Source organism: Gallus gallus, chromosome 2, assembly GCF_016699485.2.
Source record: "Gallus gallus isolate bGalGal1 chromosome 2, bGalGal1.mat.broiler.GRCg7b, whole genome shotgun sequence".
NCBI classification, from domain to species: Eukaryota; Metazoa; Chordata; class Aves; order Galliformes; family Phasianidae; genus Gallus; species Gallus gallus.
In genome coordinates, this window is record NC_052533.1 from 147,810,118 (window position 1) to 147,824,863 (window position 14,746).

The window sequence follows — 14,746 nt, forward strand, 5'->3', positions numbered from 1 at the left end:
CTTCAGACCACGGTAATGATGGGTGTCTCCTCCATAGGTCCTTGCTGTCCCCATGGCAGGGGCTCACCAGGACCAGGCAGTGGTTTTGGTCCCTCCAGAAGATGCTTTGCTGGAAGCTATGGGACAGTCCCCATACAGCTGTGTTTCCCCATGCAGCAAAAGCAACACCAGTCGTCTGTGATTCCTCCAGCAAACAGCCTCAATCAGCTTCTTTATTACAACCTAATTATGCATAATTAGTAGTGTAGTCCATTATAAGAGCTGCCAGCCCACGCCCCAGGGATGATTGTGATCAATTCAACCATAGTGTCTGCTGCTCCTGCCCCATTTGGGATCTCTCTGGGGGCAGCAGCACCTTTGGGACCCCCAATCTGCCTCCCAAAGCCCTCAATGGGGTCTGCACCCTACAGCAGGTAGGAAGGGAGTGTTACCTGAGCAGGGTCTTTTCTACATAAGATGCTACTTGATTTTTCACTATTTTTCCCCCCTCTCCTTGCACACCCTCAAGCGTACCCAGGATCCTGGCACCCATTTGCTTTGGAAACCTTGCTGTCAGCCCCCACACCCCATCCTCTGCCCCAGCAAAGGACAACCCTGAGTTAAAGAGGACCCATGTGCACCGCTCCATCACTTCCTAGCACTGGCGTAGTTGGTGCTGAACCAGGTGCAGGTCTCCTTCACAGCTGGGAACGGAGAGATGCCATCAGTAGGGTTTGAGATGGAGAGAACGGGGGGACAGCCATGCAGTGGTGTGCCCCCTTCTCACCTTGTCTGAAGGGCGTGAACTGGAAGTTGGGGAGGTAGTGCCTGAGCTTGGCGTTGCTGGCTGTCTTCTTGAACTGCCCATCGGCCTTGGTTGTGTCGAACTGGGGTGGGAGGGATTAAGGGAAATGGGAAAGCACGGAGGCTGAGGTGGTGAGGCTGTACTCTGCCCCACAGCCTGGCAATAGGATGAGAGGTAACGACCTCAGGTTGAGCCAGGTTCGGGTTGGATATTAGGAAAGCTTGGTCAAAGATGGGTTGACGTTTGGGTCATAGAATCATAGAATAGCTAAGGTTGGAAAAGACCCACAGGATCATCCAGTCCAACCATTCACCCTTCACCAATGGTTCTCACTAAACCATGTCCCTCAACACAACATCCAAACGCTCTTTGAACACCACCAGGATTGGTGACTCCACAAACTTTGGACTTGATGATCTCAGAGGTCTTTTTCAATCTGCCCTATACTAAAGGATACAACGAGCTCTCCCCTGAAGTCCATGGCCTCCACGATTGCCTCTGCAGCCTCTCTGATGGAGACTTCATCTTCTTCTCCCACTGCAGAGATGGTGATGAGCTGAGGCCATTCTTTCCCCTTTTCCCTCTTCCTCTTGGAATTTTGTACTTACCTGACAAAATGATGGGCTCCACCTCCTCGTATTCCCGTAGAACCCAAACGAAGAGCCGGGCCAGATCCTACAGAGGAGCAGATGGCTCTTGGAGGACCCCAGGCCCTGAGGATCAGTGCTGCCCAGGACAACCCAGGAGGGCTCAGCCTGCGCTGAGGTCCCCCAGCCCCTTATGTCCCCCTCCCCAAGGCCACACATACCAAGGAGTAGATAAACTGCCTCCGGGGTTTGCCTGTGCCCCATACAGTCAGAGCAGAGCCATTCTCTATGGGGAAAATGAAGAGAGCGTTTATGAGCAACCCTACCAGGAAGAAAATACCCAAACCTTGATGTGCCCTATCACACTCACGTTTGGCCAGGTAGACCTTATGGATGAGCCCCGGTAGCACGTGGCCATCCTCAATGTTGAAGTTGTCGTGCGGCCCGAAGACGTTGGTGGGGATGACGGCGGTGAAGCGGCAGCCGTGCTGCTCAAAGTAACCCCTGGGTGACAGCATGGGCCGGGTGAGTCCCTTCCCACTCCAACTATGATTCTGTGAGTTGTGGTGTCACCCCCTGTCCAGTACAAAGCAACCCACAGAGTGTCCCCAACTTGCCATGGCATCTCTTGGTTGCCAAGGCTGGGTATCTCCCCATCCCCATTTAGGTGCTGTCAGCCCTGGAGTTTCCCTTTGCCCCAGTAGTTCTGGGATGCTCACAGCCCTCTTGCACCAGGATGGTTCTCCCACGGCCCTCGCACCTGTTCTGGACATCAATCATCCTCTTGGCATAGGAGTAGCCGAAATTGGAGCTGTGCGGTGGCCCATTGTGGATCTGGGGATAAGAGACACAATGTGAATCCAGCACAGGCCGCATAGTGTAACTCAATGCAAGATTTTGGATGTGAGGAGGTGGTGTGAACATCCTGGGCAGGTTCAAGGTTATGCTTTGCCCATGGATAGGTTGGATAAAGGATGGAGATCAGATAGGCCACACTAGGACCCAGCTGGGTCCCTGCAAGTGGGAACAGAGATGCTCACCATGGTCTCATCGATGGGGTACGTCGTCTTGTCTGGGAAGATGCACGTGGAGAGGCAGGAGACCACCTTCTGCACTCCGCACTCATATGCAGAATGCAGGACATTGTCGTTGATGTGGATGTTCCTCCTCTGGGGACACACAGACATCTGTCGGTGTCATTCACCAAAGGGTGGTGGAACCACCAAACCCTGCACCCCACGGGTGGTGACTCCTTAATGACTGCAGAAACCAGAGTAAGCTCAGAGAGGGCAGGGTTCTGCAGGACCCACTCGCCCATGTGCTCACCCAAAAATCCAGGTTGCAGCGGATGTTTTTGAAGAGGCCCCCAACCATAGCAGCCAGGTGGATGACATGGGTGGGTTTGTGTTTCTCAAAGAGAGCTTTGGTCTCCACAGCACTCCTAGAGGGAGGAATTCATGGGGTTTACTGCATCGGTGTCCAAACTTTTGGGTTGCCTGGCTTGCACTGAGCGAAAAGGAAGGGGGCCACATATAAAACATGCCATTCTGTGGCTCTGTGATCTTTAAGGCCCCTTCCAACCCAACCAGTCTATGGTTCTGTGATCCTTAAGAACCCTCCCAACCCAGCCACCCTATGATACTATGATTTTTAAGAGCCCCTCCAAGGCAAACAATAGAAACATTCAAGTTGGAAAAGACCTCTAAGGTTATCAAGTCCAACCATCTTCCCACCCCACCGCGCCCACCAAACTATGTCCCCAAGTGCTACATCTGCCCTTCTCTTGAAGACCTCCAGAGACAACCACCTCCCTGGGCACAGAACCATCCTATGGTTCTAAGGTATTTAATATCCCATCTAACACAACCACTCTACGGCTTAATGATCTTTAACAGTCCTTCCAACCCAAGCCGTTCTAGGATTCGATGATCTTTAGGGTCCATTCCTTCCCAATCCATTCTATCAGTGCGTCGTGGGGCAAAAGAAACGGGTTGTTGGGGTTCTCCGAGACTCACGTCAAGTCGGCATCTCTGGAGGACACGAAGACCCACTCCTCATCTGGTCGCCCCTCACCATTGGCCACCACCTCCTGAATGGCTCTGCCCACCAAACCAGTGCCCCCCGTCACCAGGATCCGTTTGGGCTTTGCTCCCAGAGCCTCCGTCATGGCCAAAGCCCTGTGCTGATGGGAGAGGGGGGAATAAGGCAATAGCACCTTTGGGGGCCACCCGTAGGGACCCCCAACCCTGGAAGGAGAGTCAAACTAATGGGATTATGTTTTCAGGGTTGAAGCTGTTTCTGCAAAAGCAAAGCAAAGGGAAAGGGAAGAGGTGTGTCTGCCAGTGGTGATCCCGGGGCAGTAAAACTCTCCTCGTCTGCAGTTGCTAATTAATGAAACCTGTCTGGTGCTGCCACGTGGCTACGGCACGGCACAGCCTCCCGGAAATGGCTGCGGAGCACACGTCCATCCCCCTGCACCCCAAAACAGGGGGCCGTACCCTCCCCGTACAGCCCTCTGCACCCCGATCCCATGTCAGCACTTCCACATCCTCCTGTGTGTGCCAGTCCCAGAGCTGCAACCCCCCCCCACACCCCAAATCCTGTTAGCACCCTCACACCTCCCTGCGCACCCCAACCCCACAGCTGCACACCCCAAATCTCACACCGCCCCCCCCCCCCCCGCCCCACAACTCCAATCCCATGGCTGTCCTCCTGTCCCCCAGTCCTACAGTTGCACGCCCCAAATCCCGTGTCAACACCCCACATCCCCCTGCAACCCCAATCCCAGAGCTGCACACCTCACATCCCATGTCGGTACCCCCACACCCTCCTGTACCCCCAATCCTATTGCTGCCCCCTCCGTCTCCATATGCCCGCAGACCCCCCAGCAGCTCCCGTATTCCTTGTCAGAGCTTCCCACCTTGGGGTACCCCTAGAAGCTCGCCCCACAATGGGGTTTTCCCCTCCCTCCTCTCCCACCCCCACCTTGGGGTACCCCCGCCCCTCTGTCACCCCCGTGGGGACCCCTCTCCCACCTCCATGTAGGATGGGGGGGGGGGGGGTGCTCTTTGCTCCCAATCATATCATCCTTTGAGAGGGGTACCCCCACCTGTGCCCCCCCCCAACGAGGTGCGGGGGGGTCCCACCTCACCCCTATATCTCCATCCCATGTCGGGGTCCCCCCCGAATATGTGGTCTCCCTCTGTCCGCACCTTTCGGTTCCGGCTCGGGTTCCGCTGCAGCCGCGCTTCCTGCGGGTTCAGCCGCCTCCCCCCCCCCCCCCCCCATCGTCATCGCCGCCGCTCGGATCCTCGGGAAATGCAGTCCGGCACCGAACGTCCATGTGTGCGTTTGCAGCTGGTTGCAAACACACGTGCATGCATGCACACGCATGCACACGCTCATGGTAGCTGGCTGCAAACACACGTGCATGCATGCACACGCATGCACACGCTCATGGTAGCTGGCTGCAAGCACACGCCTGCATGCATGCATAGGCATGCAATGGCTGCAAACCCCCCCGTGCATGTATGCATACATGCACACGTGCATTGAACGTGTGCATGGCAGCTGGCTGCAAACACCCCCGGGTATGCACAGCCACACGTGCACCCTGAGTTCCCATCTTGCTGCAGGGGAAGGGGAACCCAGGCTCCATCCCCCTCCCTCCCCCAGCTTTGCAAAAGGGCTTTCAGTGAGCAAAGGCTTAACCACCTTTAATGCACTTACAGAGGAGATTATAAACGAGCAGAGCTTTCTGGTGGGTGGGGAGGAGGTTTCAAAGCCCCTCCAGCTGGCTCGTCCTGTGGGATTTCTGCTGACTAAAGGCATTGCTCTCAATTAATTAAGATGCTGAAGAATGGGGCTAAGGGAGACCCAGCAAGGAATCTCCTCCCAAGGAGATGGAGTCTCATTGCGGAGGAGTAATAGGTTCTCATGGCTTTTCAGTCCTTTTCTCCCTCTACCTTCCCAGTGGCTGAGACCTGCAAGAGGAACATGCCCTTTTCTTGTTGGAAATTCCAAGGAAAACCAGAATAACCCCTTCCTGAGGGCTGTTTTTCCCCAGCATGTCAAAGGATGCAGACTTGGATTGGCTGTCACATGACCAGCCATGTCACATCTGTCCCCTTTCCCAGCTGGGTGAGTCCCAGCATGTCACAGAGTCATAGAATCACAGGTTGGAAAAGACCTGCAAGGTCACCAAGCCCAACCCCAACCCATCCCCACCAAACCGTATCCCTAAGTGCCACATCTACACGTGGGTGGCCCCACAACCAGGGCTGCATGCACACTCCATGGGATGAACCTGTGGGTTGGAGCCTCCATGCCTTCCATGGATGGGCATTTTGGGGGGGAACACCTCCAAGATCAATCACCAAGTCCAACCCCAACCCATCCACGCTATGCTCACTTTCCCATGTCCCCAAGTGCCACGCCTCCATATTTCGTGAACACTTCCAGGGATGGTGACTCCACCACCTCCCTGGGCAGCCCATTCCAATGCCTGACCACTCTTTCAGAGGAGAAATTTCCCCTAATACCCAACTTGCACCACCACTTGTGCTATCTTCCCAGGACACGGGACGCATTCATTTCACATGTGGAGTCTACAATGAGATGCTGAGGGTTGAAGCTGCCTCTCCGTGCAAGAAAATCCTTTGTCTGCCCTGCAGACATCATCCCATCTTTCATCCTCCACCAGACGTCAAGAAAACAACTCATTTTGGCGTATCCTGCATGTCCCCTCCACCAGCCCCAACCCAAGCCATGGGAATAAAATTGCAGCCGCAGTCAAATTAGCCAAGCCAGGGAAATGCGGAAAGGCTGAAGAGGACTTTCCAGGTGCCAGTGGGAGGAGAACAGCTTTCTGCTGGGAACTTCGAAGCATAATCCTGGTTAACTCATGTTTCTGCTGAGGAATTGCCGCACTCAGCTGAAGCCAGAGCCCAGATCACGCCGCCATCCCGAATAACTGTGGTGCTGGGTTTAAAGGTGCTAATTATGGAGCCAATTACCCAGGTAATGTTGGGGCATGAAGGAAAATCACAGGGAGAGCTGTAAACGTGCAGTGACCGCACGGGATGGGGCAGACTTGTGGCTCTGAAAATTTGGCTCTTTACATAATCTAGCAAGATCTGCCAAGCTAAGGATGAAAGCATGGAGAAGATCCTTATGTTGAGATGTCTCCTGAGTGGCATAAAGCAGAAGACCTTGCATCAGGCATGCTAGAGCTTGGGTGAGTTTGTCATAGCTAGAGAACCGCTGTGTTGTCTTCGTAAGGAAGCTTCCTTGTGGGTGACCTATTTCTCTACAGCTGTCTGATCATCTCCAGCCCTGTTCTTTCCTCCTGGGAAAGTGGGTACAAGCAGTCCAAATGCATCCTGCCCCAGAATGGAAACCAGCTTGGAATGTTGATTCGAGGAACCGGCGTGAAAGTGAGCACAAAACGATGAGTCAAGGACAGCAGCCATGGTTTTTCCTGGAAATGAGGGATTTCTCTGCATAGGAAATAGGAACCAGTAGCAACTGAAATGGAAAATTTCTGGATTTGTGTTGAGAAAGGAATAAACCTGATGCCTTGCAAACTCATGGGACTGGGACATTTTGTTGTGCAGTGTCATCGTCATCATCACTTCACGTTTGGTCCTTCAGTCCTCTTGAAGGAGAGAGGCGAGGAAAACACCATGCGTGCCCACCATGGTCACACATAGTCACCATGGCTGCTTTGTGACAGCTGTGGAATTTTGAGGTGGCTGAGAGTCACAATGGGATCAGACACTGGGTGTGGGGCCAACCACACCCCAACCCGTAGCTTGGGAAGGTGAAGGTGGACCTCCTCCAGCAGGTCCCTCCTGTTGTGTGCCTGGCGTGGGATCTCCTAAGGATGAGGCATGAAGAAGGCAGACAGGTTGGACAAGAGGACAGCCAAGGTGACATGGTCTCCGGATTCCATGGTAGAGTAGAGGATGGCATGGCAGGTAGAGGATGGCTGCGAGAGAAGCATGTGCTGGTCCATCCGTGCTTCCAGGAGCAATGGTGGTCTGGGTGCTGGAGGACAATGTGGCTTTGAGCTCTTCCCGAGTGCTCTACAAACCTGTCTGAGCTGAGTGGATCCAAACTGAGAGGCTCTGCAGCAAGTTGAGGCTCAGACATCCTCTGACATCCCGGAGGGCCCGGCTGCTCAGACACGTCGCAGGGCTGCAGGGAGGTGAGGTCTGCACTGTTCCAGTCCAGGGGCTGACGCTGAGTTGGCTGAACTCCTAAGGTGAGCAACTCTCTCTCATAAAAGCAGGCATTACGTGATTTTTTTTTTTTTTCTCTCACATTGATTAGAGTTTACTATAAAACAAACTGAAATAAACCCCTCCAGGACAATGGAGCACGTCTCCAGGCCTGATGAGCTGTTTGAACTAAATCACCGAATGCAAAGTTCGAACAGATCTGAGCCCATCCCAGCTCCCCTTGATTGGCTTCGAGGCAGGTGATGCTTGGTTTTGATTCTAGGAAAGGGCTTTGTTCCCAGGTAAAAGTTTCATCTTTGAAACAAGACCGACTGCAGCTGTGCAACTGAGATCTGGGCTTCAGCTGTGCTGGAAAGGTTCTCTAAATTTGCTTTTGATGAATATTTCAGTTCTGCCAATTTCCCTGGAGGCTGCAAGTCTCACTCCTCAGCTTACCTGTTTTGCAGCAGGAATTATAGAAACCAAAAAAAAAAAGTAATAATAATAATAATTAAAAGAGAGAAGAAAAAGTGAGTGGCATCGATGGTGGCCAAGCCCACCTGAAAGAAGGCTGGGGCGAGGTGGGGGGTCAGCCTTTTCTCCCAGGTAAGAGCAATAGAATGGTATTTAAGGTAATGGCCTTAAATTGTGCCAGCGGAGGTTCAGGTTGGATATTAGGAAGAGTTTCTTCTCTGAAAGAGTGGTTAGGCATTGGAACCGGCTGCCCAGGGAGGTGGAATCACCATACCTGGGTGTGCTCAATAACTATGGAGATGGGGCTCTCAGGGATGTGGTCAATGGGCGTAGCGTGGATGGGTTGGGGTTGGACTTGGTGATCTTGGAGGTCTTTCCAACCTTAACGCTTTGTTGACTTGGGGTCCTTGGCATGGGTGACCCAGGAATCATTAGTTCCTGCTTGGTGGTTAATCCTGAATGATGTGCTGTAATCCCAGCCAGTGTGCACCTGAGTTGTAGTTGCTAATATCCCAGTGCGAGGAGGTTCTGGGGTCCTTTCTACCCACCCTGATGGATTCTAGAGCCGTACCTCTGTAGTGGGTGAAGTGGGAAATCATCGTGCAGAGAAAAGAAGAAAAGGCATCTGAGGCTGGCATGCATGAGAAATTTATTGAGGAACACAAATGAGAAGGAAGGAGTGCCAAGAGAAAGGGCCAGGGATTTAAGCACATGGGATGTGACCATCAGCCTCCTTCCACAGAAAGAGAGGGAGGCAGAAAAGAATGTGGAAGACGATAAAATTTGTCACGGGCCTGAATACATGCAGTGTGGTGTGGCCTCCATCCCTGCCTGCCTTTTCCTATCATGAATGAAGAGCCATGGTTAAGGAGGTTCTGATCCCATATGCCATCAGTGACACGGAGATGAGAGCTCAGTGCATGAGGCGCCTTGCAGGGTGCAGGAGGTTGCTGTGAGGGTGTGGGCGCAGGCCCTTAGCAGGGGTAGCGGGCTCTCCAGCCGTTGAAGCAGCCCAGGCCTCCGAAGCCGAAGCCGCCGGAGGAGATGGCCACTCCCTGGGCGCTGAGTTCGCTGCCCACGGCAGCTGATGAGGAGGATCCGACGGCGGTGTTCTGGGGGAAGGAGCTGAGGATGGGTCCCGGCAGGGTGACCACCACGGCGGGAGGCTGGATGACGACCTGGGAGTCCTGGCACTGCCTGACACAGGGCTCGTTGCAGCTGTTAGCCAGCGGGGTGGGTCCGCAGGGGCGGCAGAGGTCGGAGCAGGACATGGCTGTGGGGTGGAGGGTCTCTGAAAGAGAAGGTGTTGGGTGAGCGGAGGGTGTTGGTGGCGTGAAGAGCTGTTGTGAGGTGACCAATGGAAAGAGGAGGCATGGTGTGGGGCTGTGGGGAGCATGGAGGTGGGGAGATGGTAGGGCTGCTGAGTGTGGGGGCATCAGGGTGTGGAGAGCTGGGCCAGGTGCAGCAGGGGGAGAAAGGGAGCCGGGTGTAGGCTTACCTGGAGAAGCACAGAGGAGAAGGTGTCAGGAGAAGGGTGTGAGGATGCGAGGCACAGGGCCGGCTTTTATGCTGCTGTGCGAGAGCCTGAGGGCTCGGAGAGAGCATCTGCGCATGGCAGCATTGTGCAGCGAGCAGGTCTTGCGTGCCAATGCTTGACCAGTCATGTGGTGATGTGTTTTTGTCTTGCAACGAGGCTTCCTTATAATTTCCTTCTCTTGTGGTTGTGTTCCTTTGACCCTGTCGGCAGTGTTCCAGTGGGAATGGTATTTGAGTCTCCGCATGCTGAAAGTGTGAGTGGTGGCTATCAGGAGTGAGGTCACCGCGTGGCACTTTTGCGTGGTGGTTTGTGGCTGTGTTGTGAGGTGGGTACACCATCACGTGGCGTCCTTTGTCAGCTGCTGCAGGGTTCTCAGCTGTGCCTGTTGTACTTGATCCACTAGAACTGCATTCCCTCCTTCCCTGCTTTCATCCCACCTCACTAATCTGGCTGCAGCTTCTCCCTTTCCCTGGGAGTGCTGCATGGGTGGCTGCTGCCCCTGGTGCCTGCAGAGGTGCACCTGGAGAAAGGAGGCTGCCTGCTGTGTGCCTGGGGCGGGCAGGCAGAGCAGGACGCTGTCTGTGCGGGGCTGGGTCAGAGCTGCCAGGACTGTTCCTGGTCCCAGTGTCCTCTCTGTATGCCGCCTTTTCCTGGCTCATGGACATGAAAGCCTGGGCTTTGGTCTGACACGGTGCCACCTGGAGTTCCATTTGTGCTGCCCGGTGGGATGTGGGAAAGGCACTGAGTGCGCAGAGAGGCAGTGGGTGAGTAGTACGTTAAGAACTGGGGAGTGTGTTGAGCCCAAGTGTTTGGGTTGATAATTGCGTTGAGTGTCAAGGAGCGCTGCCCTTTCTGTGCTCAGCGTAGGGCACTTAGAAAAGGATTTGGACATTCTGGAGGGGTGCAGGAGGCGTAGGTGCTTCCTGGGGCTGCAACGTGTAGGTCCGTGTGGTGATGTGTGAATACCACAGGATGGATTGATGGCAAGGCATGCCTCTGCTCAGCCACGGTCACTTGATGCAGGCTGTCCCACAGGCGCGTGGTGCTTGTTGCTGGGTGAGATGAGGAAGCTGTGCACCTGCGTGTGCCTCAGACTACGGGACGTGAGGAAATTCTCCCAGAGATGCTGAGGGACGTGTCTGATGTCTTTGTAAGGCCCTTCTCAGTTGCCTTTGAAAGTTCATGCTGAATAGGAGTGATTCCTGAGGAATGTTAGAGACTCGTCCCACTCCTGCATTCTTGAAGAGAAGAAGGAAGCTGTGAGAAGCTGCAGGCTGGTTGACCTGATGTTAGTCACCGGGGAGGAAATCCTCCCAGAAAGCAGTGGATTTACAAAGCCACCTCAGTTTCTTCTGTGCTGGAGTGATCTGCCTGGTGGATGATGGGTGCCGTGGCAGTGGATCGCCTAGCCTTGAGTGAAGGCATTGAGGCTTCCTCGCATGACATGATCCCAGGGAAGCTGTCAAAGTGGACACCTTGGGTGGGATTGGAAGTGGCTGAATGCCGCAGTCCGGTGAAGTGTTCCGACTGTGTCAAGTCTTGGCAATAAAGCCGACAGCGTTCAGCATGTGCATTAAGATGTTGGGTGATGGTATTGATCCCAGTGAGTTTGCAAATGCTCAAAGATGGGAAGGAGCAGCTGATGCCTTGTGTGAAGAGTCAACCTTGGCGAGGGATGTGGAGGCTGGGCTATGTGTCAGAGAAAGACATCCTGAATCAGCAGAAGGGGCGAAGTCCAGCAAATGGGAAGCAGTAGTGCCGGACAATAGAAATGAGAGGGTGGCAGCCAGCTTTGCTGAGGAGGACCTGGTGTTGCTGTTGCTGAGCAAAGTGATGGTGAGGCAGCAATGGAGCCTCGTGGCAAAAGAGGTCCCCGTTCTCCAGAAGGCCATTGGGAACAGGATCGCTATCACACTGGAGGATGGTCTGTTTTATTTCTGTTCAGCACTGATAAGATGCTGCTTGGAGTTGGTGTTTCTGTTCAGTTTTCCCCTGTGAAGGCAGACAGGAATACAGTGGTGTGATTCCGCTGCAAGGCTGTGCCAGTTCTGATGGGCCTGGAGCCTCCTTAGCATGTGGAGAAGCTGAGAGTGCAGGCAGTGTTGAGCCAGGACCCCAGGATGCTCTCGGTAGTTCTTATCCTTGTGTATTAATCCCGGATGTTCGGGTAGGATGGAAAGGGAGCCATCACCTTTGCGTTACTGTCCACTACCAGGACAAAGGACAGTGGACAGCACTGATTTGAACCTTGCTTGGAAGAGAAAGGGAGCTTTTTCCATTGTGAGTGGGACGAGCAGTGGAACAGGTTACCCAGCGGAATACTCTGTGTAGTCCGTATCCTTTGAGGTACTGGAAATCTGACTGGACGTGTTCGTTGTCTGACAGCTGTAGGTGAGTGTGCTTGAGCAGGGGAGTAGTACTGCGTGGTCACTGCCAGTTCTTTAACAGGTAAATGATTCTGTTCGTTTCTGTTGTCACTGTGGGAGAACCGTGCTGGAGTGTGCTGCCATGGAGAGGTTGTTTCAGAGGGCATGGGTAGAAGGGCCTTGGTATGCCCAGGACTTTGTTTGGTCAAGCATAGATGATGTGTGATGTGCTGGAAGCCCAGTGGATGCCCCGACTGTTCTTGTTGGTACCATCCCTGATAGGGGAGGTCATGGGGCCCCTTTGGACCCACCCAAATGGGCTCTTGAGCCATGTCTTTGTAGTGGGAGAAGTGTGAGGAGCGTTTGCTGAAGAAAGGAAGAGGAGAAATCTGAGGCTGGCATGCATGAGAACTTTATTGAGGAAAATAGAAGAGCTGGAAGGAGCAGCAAGTGAAAATGCCATGGCCATAAGTCCGTATCGCATGGCCATCAGCATCCTTCCAGAGAAAGAAAAGGATCCAGAGAAGAACGTGCAAGATATTAAATTATTCAGAGGCCCTCATTGTAAGCAGTGTGGTCTGGGGACCTTCACAGCTTGCGTCATTGTTGTCCTGAATGAAGAGACGTGGTTGAAGAGCTGCTGATCCCATGTGCTACCAGTGGCAGAGGTGCCTCCTCAGTGCATGAGGCGCCTTGCAGGGTGGTGGTGGTTGCTGTGAGGGTGTGGGCGCAGGCCCTTAGCAGGGGTAGAGGGCTCTCCAGCCGTTGAAGCAGCCCAGGCCTCCGAAGCCGAAGCCGCCGGAGGAGATGGCCACTCCCTGGGCGCTGAGTTCGCTGCCCACGGCAGCTGATGAGGAGGATCCGACGGCGGTGTTCTGGGGGAAGGAGCTGAGGATGGGTCCCGGCAGGGTGACCACCACGGTGGAAGGCTGGATGACGACCTGGGAGTCCTGGCACTGCCTGACACAGGGCTCGTTGCAGCTGTTAGCCAGCGGGGTGGGTCCGCAGGGGCGGCAGAGGTTGGAGCAGGACATGGCTGTGGAGTGGAGGGTCCCTGGAAGAGAACATGTTGGATGAGCAGCTTTGTTGGGAGAGACAGGAGCTGTGCTGAGGTGACCCATGGAGCAAGGAGGCATATTGTGGAGTGTAAGGAGTGTGGCAGTGGGGAGATGGTGGGAAGGCAGCAGAGTCTGAGGGCACAGGGTTGTGGAGAGCTGGGCCAGCTGGGATATAGGAAGAAAAGCAACAGAGTGCAGGCTCACCTGAAGGAGTGCACAGGAGAAGGTGTCAGGAGAAGGGTGTGAGGGAGTGAGGCGCAGGACTGGCTTTTATGCTGCTGTGTGGGTGCCTGAGGGCTTGGAGTGAGCCTCTGCGCATGGCAGCATTGTGCAGGTGCAGCTCTTGCATGACGTAGTGTTGCCAGTCATTTGATGTGTGTTCTCCTTCCAGCAACTCCGCCTTTTCATGTCCTTCTCATGAGGACGTGTCCTTTTGGCACTGGCGGCACCTTTCAAGTGACAGTATTGGAGGCCAAAGGGGTGATCTTCAACGTTTGTGTCATGGCACGCCAAAGAAGTGGCCAAAACACTGAATGGGAGCTGTGTTGTCAGTGACGTCATCGCTTGGCACTTGGGTAGTATGCTTTATGTTTTTGTTGTTAGCAGAGTTCCCAATTCCAAATATCCATGGAAGCCTGGTCTGAGCATTCTAGGTATGCTTGTTCAGAAATAATGGCACTTCCTTTTCTGAGATGCATACCCATGTTGTTCACCAAGGGAACCCAATAGGTGTCTTTTCTATGACCTTTAGCAATGATATTCATAGTGTTTTTCTCCAAATTCTTCTGGAGAAATTCTCCAACATATATCTAGGCAAATACATGATATGTTGAGTGATCTGGTGGCTGCCAAGCCCAAGTCAAAGACTGTTACTTGTTATGGTTGCATCAGGCAGGTGGCCAGTCAGGTGTCAGACTCCCCAGAGCTCCATGTTTGCATCTGTTCTCTTTCATGTTGTACTAAATGATCTGGATGCAGGATTTGAATGCGTACCAAGCAAGAAGTTTGTGGATGACAGTAATTAGGGATGAGCAGCTGACTCTCAGTAGTACGGAGGCGTTGGGAGAGCTCTTGAGAGCGCAGAGGGCTGGGCCATCACCAATGGCATGAAGTTGAACGAGAGCAAGAGCTTGATTCTGCGCCTGAAATGGGGATACCTGAGAGATATGTGGGTATTTGGGGATGAGAGACTTAAGAGCAGCCCAACAGAAGGAGATCAGGAGGTTCTGGATGATGTCAAGTTGAATCTGTGTCAGCCATGTGCCCTGGCAGCCAATAGGACCGACCATATCCTGGGGTGTATCAAGATGAGAACTGCCAGTGGCCTTGTCCCACTGTGCTCTGTGCTGCTGTGGCCTCACCTCAACTACTGTGTTCAGCTTTGCCTTCAGCGGTCCAAGATAGCTGGGCTGAGGCCAATGGGATGAGGTTCAACAAGACCAAGTGCCGGGTCCTGCACTTTGGCCACAACACCCCCAGGCAATGCTACAGGCCTGGGGCAGAGTGGCTGGAAGACTGTGTAGAGGAAAGGGACCTGGGGGTATTGGTTGATGCTTGACTGAACACGAGCCATCAGTGTGCCCGTATAACCAAGAAGGCATCCTGGCGTGTATCAGAATTAGTGTTGCCAGCAGGAGCAGGGAAGTGATCATCCCTCTTTACTCCATCCTGGTGTGGCCGCACCTCGAGTACTGTGTCCAGTTTTGGGCCCCTCACTGC

The 14,746-nt window shown here is 53.8% G+C and overlaps 3 protein-coding genes across 9 annotated transcripts; all 3 read right to left on the reverse strand.

Annotated features, from left to right (window-relative positions):
• Positions 1-176: 176 nt before the first annotated feature.
• On the reverse strand, positions 177-4,636 carry TSTA3 (tissue specific transplantation antigen P35B). 6 transcript variants are annotated; one of them, NM_001277448.1, is given in 11 exon segments: positions 177-683; positions 767-866; positions 1,242-1,321; positions 1,393-1,459; positions 1,593-1,657; positions 1,742-1,875; positions 2,132-2,205; positions 2,412-2,540; positions 2,698-2,812; positions 3,387-3,553; positions 4,584-4,636. In NM_001277448.1, coding segments are annotated over 10 exon segments (972 nt in total). In that variant the 5' UTR covers positions 3,539-3,553; positions 4,584-4,636; the 3' UTR covers positions 177-627.
• Positions 4,637-8,698: 4,062 nt separating this feature from the next.
• On the reverse strand, positions 8,699-9,696 carry LOC100858444 (feather keratin 1-like). Of its 2 annotated transcripts, XM_046916882.1 has the most exons (2): positions 9,565-9,696; positions 8,699-9,357 (listed from the first exon to the last, which is right to left on the reverse strand). In XM_046916882.1, exon 2 carries the CDS (start codon positions 9,335-9,337, stop codon positions 9,041-9,043), a length of 297 nt encoding a protein of 98 aa, XP_046772838.1. In that variant the 5' UTR covers positions 9,338-9,357; positions 9,565-9,696; the 3' UTR covers positions 8,699-9,040. The 2 variants fall into 2 exon arrangements, with proteins under 2 accessions (XP_046772838.1, NP_001264692.1); NM_001277763.1 differs by lacking the exon at positions 9,565-9,696 and having other exon boundaries at positions 8,876-9,353.
• Positions 9,697-12,365: 2,669 nt separating this feature from the next.
• On the reverse strand, positions 12,366-13,344 carry LOC107052806 (feather keratin 1-like). Its single transcript, XM_015283191.4, has 2 exons — positions 13,232-13,344; positions 12,366-13,023 (listed from the first exon to the last, which is right to left on the reverse strand). The coding sequence occupies exon 2, from the start codon at positions 13,001-13,003 to the stop codon at positions 12,707-12,709; it is 297 nt and encodes a 98-aa protein (XP_015138677.2). The 5' UTR covers positions 13,004-13,023; positions 13,232-13,344; the 3' UTR covers positions 12,366-12,706.
• Positions 13,345-14,746: the final 1,402 nt, after the last annotated feature.

Coding starts and splice junctions, on each gene's coding strand:
- TSTA3 (XM_046920605.1), bottom strand. CDS start 4,541: ATGGGATGGAGATATAGGGGTGAG. Junction 2,206..2,411: donor ACCCCATCGATGAGACCATG/GTGAGCATCTCT, acceptor TCTTATCCCCAG/ATCCACAATGGGCCACCGCA. Junction 867..1,241: donor ACTTCAGGGGAGAGCTCGTT/GTATCCTTTAGT, acceptor CTCCCACCCCAG/TTCGACACAACCAAGGCCGA.
- LOC100858444 (XM_046916882.1), bottom strand. CDS start 9,337: ATGTCCTGCTCCGACCTCTGCCGCCCCTGCGGACCCACCCCGCTGGCT.
- LOC107052806 (XM_015283191.4), bottom strand. CDS start 13,003: ATGTCCTGCTCCAACCTCTGCCGCCCCTGCGGACCCACCCCGCTGGCT.